General features: G+C 38.4%; 1 protein-coding gene across 1 annotated transcript in view; it reads right to left on the bottom strand.

Annotated features, from left to right (window-relative positions):
• Positions 1 to 1236: 1236 nt before the first annotated feature.
• Positions 1237 to 11444, bottom strand: part of GABRA3 (gamma-aminobutyric acid type A receptor subunit alpha3) — a 274150-nt gene continuing 263942 nt past the window's right edge. The window contains exon 9 of the mRNA XM_054581798.1: positions 1237 to 1572. Coding sequence (XP_054437773.1) covers positions 1237 to 1572 — 336 coding nt within the window. The remainder of the gene's footprint in view (positions 1573 to 11444) is intronic.

The raw sequence follows: 11444 nt of genomic DNA, 5'->3' as shown, positions 1-11444 counted from the left end.
GAACAAATTAAATCAAACGTCCCCTAAATAATATATTATCAAACTGATAATAAAATTAATGATTTAGTTGATTCATAAATTGACTAGACTCTGATTCACACACACACACCCCTTAGAATCAGCATTAATAGAGGACCAGAGTTCCCTGACTTAGTAGGAGCAAAGTTCTTGGGCCTGGGCTAGGGTGTGGAATGTGGAGGGTATGAAAGGAAGAATTTTATTTTTATCTGCCAGCAGCTCTATCTTTTGAGCAAGAATTCAAGCACCAGCTACCACCCAGTCCAAATCTATTGCCCCATCTTGTACTTGACTAGTTACCTTGGCACTATCTCTTGAAAATTATCACTCTTATCACGTAAGTCCTAAAAATTATTTGTGTAGGTATTTGATATAGATCTTTTTTGTTTCTATTTTTACATTTTTAGTATAAATTTTAAAAATACTTGTTCCTTTTTTCTGAAGAATTTTCAGGTGGCAATGAGACCAAACTAAACAGTGTCCAGGTGGCTACAGGTTGAAGGCTTGAGCAAAGAGGGTTTTCCTGGAGGAGAGAGATACCAAAAAAAAAGTTACCATTTTCCTGAGGGGCTACACATGGCAGGGCACCAGCCACATTGGTGTCAGTCTGGCCCAGTTTGTTCTATTGGTTTTGGCTATACATAGTAGACAGTGGTGAGCCTCAATTGTCCTCACTAACCTCCAAGCCAATAAAGAGGCTGGGAGCCATGTTCAGAGGATAGCACTGACACCTGCCTTTGCTATTAATACTTATGCCTAGTTGGTAAGATGGTGAGCAGGACCACATAGGATAGCCCTGCCTGGCTCCCTGCTTAGTCAGAATCATCTGATCTGGACCAGTCAACAATACTCCTTGGCCTGGACCTTTCAAACAGCCAAGGCTCCCACTACAGGTAATAGAGTCTCTGTTTTGCAGTGGGCAGAGTGCAATGAAATACATGCAGTGCCTTCAGCTGGGGTGACTGGCAGACTAAGATGAGCATCTGGATAACTGGCAGTGTTTGGTTCTGATGAGAGTACACTCAGCAATGTTAGAGGGACAAGTAATTCTTCTGTTAATTTTTTTTTTCATTGAGATTCATAAATAGGAATTGAAAGTCACAGCTTGGTAGAGGGTTAAAAAGAAGAATCCTGAAACACATGAAAGGGAGTCCTGGGGTATGGGTGCCTAGATGCTTCCTAGGGTATACTGTGCTCTGGTTGCTGCACTGCCACTATCTACTGTTTGCGGATCATGCCCTTGATAGCTGACTCCCGGTTGACATATGTGGCCCAATAGACCAGATTGAAAATGGCAAAGAGCACAGGAAAGATGATGCGGGAAATTTTGTCAACTTTGCTGACACTGTTGTAGGTCTTGGTCTCAGTTGGGATGTCCTGCACGTAGGTGGTCTTGGGTGAAGCAATGATTGTCGGGGTTGAGGAAGCACTGGAAGCAGCGCCCTTGGAGATGGAGGAGAACTCAGTATCCTTAGCCAGGTTGATGGGATAGGTGGTTCCCACGATGTTGAAGGTGGTGCTGGTTTTCTTTGTCGGGGCTGCTGGTGTTTTCTTCTAGGGGCCAGAAAAAAGTAGGGGAGAAGAGGGAACAAAAAAGCTAATTAATTCTTTACACTGAGCACCTTCAGAGGCTATGGAAAGGAGGAACCCTGAGGGAAGTTAAGAAACAGGGACCCTGAAGCCAATCACACTGAATAGCCAGGTTTGTGTCTCGAAAACTTGCATCATCCTGGTTTACTAGCTATGTGGCTTTAGCCAAGTAACTTCTCTTTGAGCTTTAATTTCTTCCTCTGTAAAATGAGGATCAAAATATTTGGCAGGGCTGTTGAGAGAATCAGATGAGAAAATGGTGGTAGAAATCACTTGAAAACTGAAATGTTGGTCACAGGGTCCTATATCATCATGTGATTTGATCCTCACAGTAACCTTATTGAGGTAGGTGGGTGAGATTATTCCCATTTGACAGATGAGAAAAAGCCTCAGACTGAGTGGCAGAGCCCACAATAGCCACCTGGGCTCCTGACTTCTATCCGGGGCTGCTCCATGCTGCTTTCTATAGGCACAAGACACTTTTTGTTACCCGAGAAATAACTCCAAAAGGCTTCAGCCATCAAGTGGCACATCTCCTGTGGGGAAGAGAGCTCAGTGAGTTTGAAAGTCATTTTGTCTTAAAGACACAACACGTACTACTGCATGTTTATAGACATCATTATAACAGTATCTCACCCTTCATGCACAGTAAATGTGTTCAGCAAGCTAGGGAGCACTCCAGGGTCTATCACTCTTGAAAGGCTGCAGGCCAGAGCCACAGCCTCCCCAGGGAACTATGCAAATGCTCCCCTCTGACACAGTAAGGGCAGAGATAGCTAAAGGCTTCCTATGACATTCTCCTTTGGATTTTTTTTTCAGAGTAAAAAACTCAATGGGAAACAAGTATGCACACATGTACCCATTAGTTCTCACATATATAACTTGTGTATATATGAACCTTCCATGTATAAAAGAGAAGAGACAAAGCTCAGGCCTCAGTTAGAAGAGCGAGGCTGAGGAATGTGAAGCCAATGGAACAGGCCAGTCCCAGACTCAGGCCAAAGTCAGTGGCCAAGTTCATAGTCTGTAGTATTTGCTGCCTCACTCCCCACCCTGGCCTTTCTTCTTTCCATTCCTCTTTGTTTCTAGGGATAAGTGGGGATAGATGAGCTTCAGAAATGCCCAAGAGTATCTGATAAAAAGTAATGACTAGTTGTATTGCCCTAATTTCACACACCTCATATTATTCCCTTTCCCGGTGTTACTTTGCTTCCCAGCATCTGTGTTTCACCTCTTTACTCCTCAACTTCATATGTGTTTCCTTCCTGGGTTTTCCTATTTCCACTCTCTCTTATTGACCCCTTTCTCCTGATATCTTTCTCTTTCTTTTCTTTTTTACTTAAGAGTCCCCATCATTTTGATATTATTTTCCCCTTTAGACCACACTGCCATTTACCTTCTTGATCCTAATAATAACTTTTGCCAAATATTTACTGAGTATCTAGTGGACCAAGAACTATGTTAGGTATTTGTGGATAAGTAGAAAGATTAAGAAATAAGTCAGTTTTAGTCCCTGTTTTCCGGGAGTTAATAATCCAGTGGATAGACTTGTGAACACATTATGGCCATATAATGTGATCAGGAATCTAACAGATATGAGCAGAGTGTGATAGGAATTCAATAGAGAGCGGGAGAAGGTACCTACAGGTGTTGGAAATGGTGGCTTGGAGAAGGCAATGAGGATTATGAACTGGGTTGCAAAAAAGAGCAGGAGCTCATCAGATAGAGATGCAGCACAGCCAGTGAAATAGGCCAAAGTGACTGCTTGTTTGAGGGCTGACAAGGAGTCTGCTGCAGCTGAATCACAGTGTGCATGGCAAAGGCCTTGGGTATCATGTCCTCCTGTTCTTCTTTCCTGTGCTAGCTTCAGGGTTTTCGATCAGAAAGGGAGAGTGGGGCAAATGAAGGGGTGTTGGTTTAAGTAAATGAGTAGTCTGACTATTAGAACCTTTAAAAAGCAATACTGGTCTTTCTCTTTAAGGATTACACTTACATTGCTACAAGTAGAAGGGGGAATAATTATAAGGCTTCTAAAGTTCTTTTAAATGCTTTAAATACTACATGGGACTCATTTATAATTAGCAAATTAATTATGTGAATTAGGCTGCTGCTAAATGTCCCTCAGCTGTTAGATAAAAGTGCACATTACATGTTTGTCTGCTTACTTATTAATTTGCTTAGTAATCTCTTTTTCTCATGTGTAGACACAAAAAAATAAAGAAAAAGAAAAGAAGGAAAACAACCTACTACCCTAATGTTGCTGGAAGCTTTCATGTGTTATTTCATTTAGTCATCTTATAAGCTAGTTATGACCAAGTCTCCAAAACATTAATTCTTAACAGCAAACACTTTCTTTAACTTCATAGGTGCTCTGTGTTCTATGGGTGGGGAGAAGCAGCATTTGATTTAATTGCAGATTTTGTTAATAATAAAGGAAAATTATGTTTTAATTTAATTTGCCCTTTCCAATATAGCACATTTTAATCAGCCAGCATACTTTTTACCATATTGTCAAAGAAGGATATCAAAGCAAATATTGTGGTGTCAATAAGACAGGAGTAGGAGTCGAAGATTATTGGTTTATACTTCTGCATTTAGCTTTCTACTATTTCTCTATGCTCTGGAATTTGATAGATACAAACTAGATTGACTTAACCTTGACCAAGTTGCAATTTTGTTCTTACCTCCTTAGCCAAATGCCTAGATCTTAAACATGAAATAGGTGATTACTAAATAATAAAATGACAGACACACCCCCACTGAAAATTCTCCCTGTGATTTGAAGTTTGTTCTTCCCAGTCTTGACCTCTCCTATACAGAAAGCACACCTCTATAGTTCAGTAATTCCCATGCCACAAAACTGAAATTTACTTCTCAAAGTTGACCCCAGGACAAGGATAACTTTCCTTCTAGAAAGATACCTCATGTGGGTTTTGAGATGAGGCAATGAAGACTTTTATGGACCAATACATGTACTACTCATGAGTCTTCCTCAAATGGCACTCCTGTCTATTTCCAGAAATACAAATTATAGGGTTAGTTATAGCCCTGAATGTACTTGACACCCAGCCAGGATTACATTGTATATGTAGATATGGCCCAGTGCCTCTGTGTCTACCCCCTAATAGCCACCCAGCTTTCCTGAATCCGTTTTTAGAAGTAGGGCAAAGTAATTGAGTATATCATAACTGGAATTCAAAGAAGGATCAGAGCAATGAAAAAACAATGAGCATCACAGTTTTTAAAATGGGAAAAGGACATGAATAAGCATTCATCCAAAGATGATATACGAATGTGCAAAAAGCACATGAAAAGATGCTTAACATCACTGGACATTAGGGAAATATAAATCAAAACCCACAATGAGATATCACCTCATACTCATTAGGATGCCTACTATCAAAAATAATGACAAAACCAGAAAATAACAAGTGTTGGAAGGGTGTGGAGAAATCGGAACCCTTGTGCAATTTGAGGAATGTAAAATGGTGTAGCCTCTATGGAAAAAAATGGTATGATGGTTCCTCAAAAATTTAAAAATAGAATTAAAATATGACCTAGAAATTCCACTTCTCAGTATATACTTCCCCAAATTGAAAGCTAGGTCTCAAAGAGATATTTGCAAATCTATGTTCGTAGCAGCATAATTCCCAAATGCCAAAGTGTGGAAGCAACCCAAGTGTCCAAAGAAAAATAAGTAAACAAAACATGGTCTATCATACAATGGAATGTTATTCGTTGTTAAAAAGAAAATAAATTCTGACACATGCTACAGTATGAATTAACCTTGAGGATATTATGTTAAGTAAAACAAGCTAGACACAAGAAGACAAATACTGTATTATTGCACTTATGTGAAAGTACTTAACAGTAGTCAGACTCATAGAAATAGAAAGTAGAATGGTGGTTGCCAGTGGAAAGGAGTATGGGAATTTGTTACTTAATGGGTACAGAGTTTCAGTTTTGCAAGATGAAGAGTTTTGGAAATTGGTTGTAAAATATTGTGAATATACTTAACACTACTGCACTGTACACTTAAAATGGTTAAGACTGTAAATTTTAGGCTAGACTGTAAATTTTAGGCTGTGTAATGAGGAACATTAATTAAAATAAGAGGGAGAGAGAGGCAAAATGGTGGAGGAATGAATGGAAGTCACACTGACCTCCTCCCAGAACCAATCTGGAATTACAAAAAAAAAAAAAAAATAGTGGAGAAATCACCTGGAACAAACAATTGAACAATAGTGAAAGAGAAGCCTTATAACCTTGGACAGACAAAAGAATAAGCTTCAGCACAACCTGACAGAAAAGGAGTGTGGTGGACTTTCAAGAAGGGGGATGGGCACCCATGGGTAACAGTGACAGAGGGATATTAAATGGCCAGTAGGATTCCCCTGAGAAGAGTGGGGTCTAAACCATAAGCAGGGATCCCCATCTTACAGCACCAGAGCCCCAAAAGTACACGGATAACACCCAGTTACGAAAAGCAGCAGGGTTGATTCTGCCAGAGATGGGAGGCAGGAGATGAAAAGAGCCATTTAAAGTGCCAAAACATAAATTTTTATTTGCAGTCACTTATACTGGGCCCTGGCAAAAGCAGGGGCAGAATGGACTATAGACACCTGAGGAAAGACTGGGGAAGGAGGCTTTGGGGAGAGAACTGAGAGAGTAGCCAGTGAGATCCTAGTGTGAAATCATCCCCCAAACTGCAGCAGCCACCTTGCTCAGGCAGACCACACCTGAGTGGTAGCAGCAAGAGAGGAAACTATAGCCCCAGCCCCAGGAGAGACTCTGCCTCACCCTGTGGTGCCTAACCTGACTACTGAGTGCAGAGTGACTAGATTAACAAATGAAGGAGACAACCACAGACAATAGGTTCCTGAAAGTCTGGAACAGACAGCCTAAGGTCAGATGGGGTCAACTTCTGACATCATCAGATGCAGAAACAGAAAGAAAAAATAGTGGTAAATACAAGAGGCTATCAAGGTGAAATCCACTGTGGTCTTCTCCATCATTGGTGACATTTCCTTTACTATATAGCTTTTTAATGTCCATTTCGGGTTCATCAAGTTTGTGCATATTAAGTCATTAGATTTTACACTAATAGTTGATCTCTCCTTTCTTATAATAGTCTTAATCTCTTTACAATATTATTAATACTGGTTCATTTAGTGTTGACAGTGGGATTGCAGGGGAGGACTTATTTTTGCAAATGTGGGTTTGTTTCCTGGGCTTTGTGATTTTGTTCTAGCAGCACCTGCACAAAAACACAAGACATGGTGGAAAGAGTGACCCTTAGTCAACCAGCTGGAGGTAAGGACCTACCAAACAATGGCCAAACAATGAAAACCCAATTACTTCCAGGGAGCCAACATTAACGGCAAAAATGGCATCCCAAGAGCAGCAAGTTCAGGAGATCAAGGAGATGGCACCACTGAATCTCACATGTCTCCTACCACAGCAATTCCCACTACAAAGTCAGGAAGTCAACACAGATCAATTTAAGAAGCAGAAGTGAAAAAGAAGAGTCTCACAAATAATGGAAAGATAAATAAACACCCCATAATTGAAGGGAAAGGAGGAATCCCCAGAAAGCAAACTAAATGAAATAGAGGCAAATCAGATATTGAGTACAAAACAATGGATATAAGGAAGTTCGATGAGCTCAGTGAGCTTAGAGAGAATTACAAAACTCTACAGGGAAACTACAAGGAACTCACTGAAAACAATGTCAGCCTGAAAAAGGACACAGAAACTATCAACAAGAGGAAAGAGGAAACAAAGAATACGATTTGTGAATTGAAGGACAAGGTAGAAGGAATTAAAAGCAGGCTAGATGAAGCAGAGGATTGAATCAGTGAGGTGGAGGAGGAGGTGGAAAAAAATCTCAGCTCCCAGAAAGAGCAAGAAAATGAAAAAAGACTCAAGAACAATGAAGAGGCAGTTAGGGAAATGGAGGACAACATGAAATGTAATAACATTCATATAATAGTGATACCCAAAGTAGAAGAAGAGGTGGAAGAAATAGAGAACATGTTTGAAAAGAAATGGAGGAAACCTTCCCTAATGTGAGGGAAGAAAAAGACACAAGTCCAGGAAAACAGAGGGTCCCAATCAAGGGGAAACCAAAGGGGCACACTCCAAGACACGTATTCATTAAAATGGAAAATTTCAAAGACAGAGAATCCTAAAGCAAGCAAGGGAGAAAGAAGTGGTAACATAAAAGGGAGCCCTGATATGGCTAGCAGCTGACTTCTCAACAGAAACACTATAACACCGAAGGGATAGGCAAGAAATATTCCAAGTAATTAAAAGTAAAGGCCTGCAACCAAGACTGCTTTGCCCAGCAAGGCTCTCAATTAAAATGTAAGGCAAAGCAAGGAACTTTCCAGACAAAAGAAGGCTAAAAGAGTACACCTCCACCAAACCAGCATTGCAAAATATGCTAAAAAGACTGCTTTAAGAAGATGAAGAAAATAGTGAAAAATAGAGGAAAAGAGGTACAAAGGGAAAAAATGAATAAGTACCTATCAATAATAAATTAAATGGAAATGGATTAAATGCTCCATCAAAAGACATAGGGTAGTTGAGTGGATAAGAAAACATGATTTCCACATGTGCTGCCATCAAGAGTCCTACCTCGGAAAAAAAGACCTAAACAGACTGAATGTAAAAGGATGGAAAAAAAAATATAACAAGCAAATGGACAGGGGAAAAAAGGCGGGGAAGAAATACTTATATCAGAAAAAAATAGGCTTCAAAACAAAGGCCATATAAAGAGACACAGAAGGACAATTCATAATACTCAAAGGAAGAATCCATCAAGAAGACATAAACATTGTAAATCTATATGCGCCCAATTTAGGAGCACCCAAATATATAAGGAAAATCTTGTAAGACTTCAAGAAAGATCTATACAGCAACACAATGACAGTAAGGGATTTTAACACCCCACTGTCAACAATGGATAGATATTCCAAACAAAATAACAGGGATATTGTGGCACTGAAGGAAATGTTAGATCAAATGGACTTAACAGATATATATATATATATATATATATATATATATATATATATATGGCATCAACAAATTCAAGAAAATTGAAATAATAATGAGCATTTTCTTAGACCACAAGGGCTTGAAACTAGAAAGCAACCTCAAAGGAAAAAACTCAAAAAACATTCAAACTCATGGAGACTGAATAGCATGCTATTAAACAATGAGATAAGAGGAGAAATCAAAAAGTTTCTGAAAACAAATGAGAAGGAACACACAACAGTCCAAAACCTACAGGACACAGCAAAGGCAGTCCTGAGAGGGAAGTTCATACCAGTACAGGCCTACCTAAAAAAGATAGAAACATTTCAAGTAAATGACCTAACCCTATATCTTCAGGAACTGGAGAAACAAAAACAAACAGATCCCATAGTGAGTATAAGGAAGGAAATAAGACCAGAGAAGAGCTGAATGACATAGAGACTAAAAAAACAATCCAAAGGATCAATAAATCCAAGAGCTGGATATTTGAAAAGATACAGAAATGACAAGCCTTTAAGCAGACTCATCAAGAAAAAACAAAGTGAGAGGATCCAAATAAATAATATCAGAATTGAAAGAGGAGAAATAACAACTGTTACCACAGAAATACAAAGGATTGTAGGAAATTACGATGAACAATTATATAACAAGAAACTAGAAAACCTCAAACAAATGGACATATTTCTAGAAAAATATAACCTTCAACAACGATTGACTAAGAGGCAGAAAGCCTGAACAGACCGATAACAGCTGGAGAAATTGAAGCAGTAATCAAAGAATTCACGGCACACAAAAGCCCTGGACTGCACTGTTTCACAGGAGAATTTTATAAAATATTTGAGAAAGAGAAATTGCTGTACTTCTCAGACTATTCCAAAAAATCCAAGAAGAGGGAAGACTCCCAAGCTCTTTTTTTGAGGCCAGCCAAAAATACCAATATCAATATTTTTTTATAACACCAAAATCAAATAAATACACAGCAAATAATGAAGACTACAGGCCAATATCACTGATGAACATAGATGCTAAAACCCTCAACAAAATATAGGCAAACTGCATCCAGCAATACATTAAGAAGATCATCCACCATGATCAAGTGGGATTCATCCCAGGGATGCAAGGACGGTTCAGTATTTGCAAATCAAGAAATGTAATGCATCACATAAACAAAAGGAAAGACAGAAATCACATGATCATATCAATAGATGCAGAAAAAAGCTTTTGATAAGGTATAGCATCCATTTATGATAAAAACATTCAGCAAAGTGGGAATAAAGGGGGCATACCTATACATAATAAAGGCCATATATGAAAAAACTACAGCCAACATCATACTCAATGAGCAAAATATAAAGCTTTCCCACTAAGATTGTGAACAAGAAAAGTTGTCTGCTTTCACCACTTCTATTCATCATAGTTTTGGAAGTCCTAGTCACAATGTTCACACAGGGGAAAGAAATAAAAGGCATCCTAATGGGAAAGGAGGAAGTGAAACTGTTATTGTTTGCAGAAGTCTTGTGAGTGTACATAGACAGCCTTATAGACTCCAACAAAAAAATACAGGACCTAATAAGTGAATTTGGCAAAACATCAGGATAGAATAAAAATATTCAGAAATTGAATGCATTTTTGTACACCAACAACAAAATATCAGAATCAGAAATGAGGGGGAAAAATCCCTTTTGCTATAGCAACAAGAAAAATAAAGTATCTGGAAATAAACCTAACCAAGGAGGTAAAATACCTGTACTCAGAAAACTACACAACACTGAATAAAAAAGTTAAGGAGGACAGAAATAAATGGAAGCATATACCATGTTCATGAATTGGAAGAATTAACATCATCAAAATGTCCATACTACCCAAAGCAATTTATAGATTTCATGCAATTCCTATTAAATACCAATCACATAAGTCACAGATATAGAATGAACAGTTCAAAAATTTATATGGAATCATAAAGAACCCCACATATCCTCAGCAATTTTGGGAAATAAGAAGAAAGTAGTAGGGATCACGATACTTGACATCAAACTATATTACAAGGGCAGAGAAATCAATACTCTCTGGTACTGGCCTAAGAACAGACACATAGATCAATGGAACAGAATAGACAGCTCAGAAATAAACCCATGTCTCTATGGTCAATCAAGATTCAAAAAAGGGGGAAGAAACATAAAATGGAATAAAAATAGCCTCTTCAACAAATGGTTCTGGGAGAACTGGACAGCTATATGCAAAAAATTAAATTTGACCACCAACTTACACCATACACAAAAATAAACTCAAGATGGATAAAAGACTTAAATATAAGTCGCGACACCCTAAAAGTCCTAGAGGACAACATAGACAGGAAAATCTCAGATATTCCACACAGCAATATGTTCACTGATATGTCCCCTAGAGCAAGGGACATAAATGGAAGGATAAACAAATGAGACTTGATCAAAATAAGAAGATTTGCATGGCTAAAGAAAACATCAGCAAAATGAAAATGAAGCCAAGAGTATGGGAGAATATATTTGCCAATTATATCTAGAAAATATATTTTTCTAATTTTGTCTATTGCACCCAGGTTTTCAAATTTCCTGGTATATAGTTGTTTGTAGTAATTTCTTACAAGCTTTTGTGTTCTGTGGTATCAGTTGTAAATTTTTTTCATTCATTTATGATTTTTTAAAATTTAGGTCCTCTCTTTTTTTCTTGAAGAGTCTGCTTAAAGCCCTCTCAATTTTATCTTTTCTAAGAACCAGCTCCTGGATTTTTTTGACCCTTTGAATTTTTCTTTTACTCTC

This window comes from Pteronotus mesoamericanus, unplaced genomic scaffold (assembly GCF_021234165.1).
Source record: "Pteronotus mesoamericanus isolate MK-2021 breed Mesoamerican mustached bat unplaced genomic scaffold, CSHL_Meso_final contig_66, whole genome shotgun sequence".
Lineage (NCBI taxonomy): Eukaryota > Metazoa > Chordata > Mammalia > Chiroptera > Mormoopidae > Pteronotus > Pteronotus mesoamericanus.
Note: the sequence above shows the minus strand (reverse complement) of the source record. Positions and strands in the feature narration are given on the sequence as shown.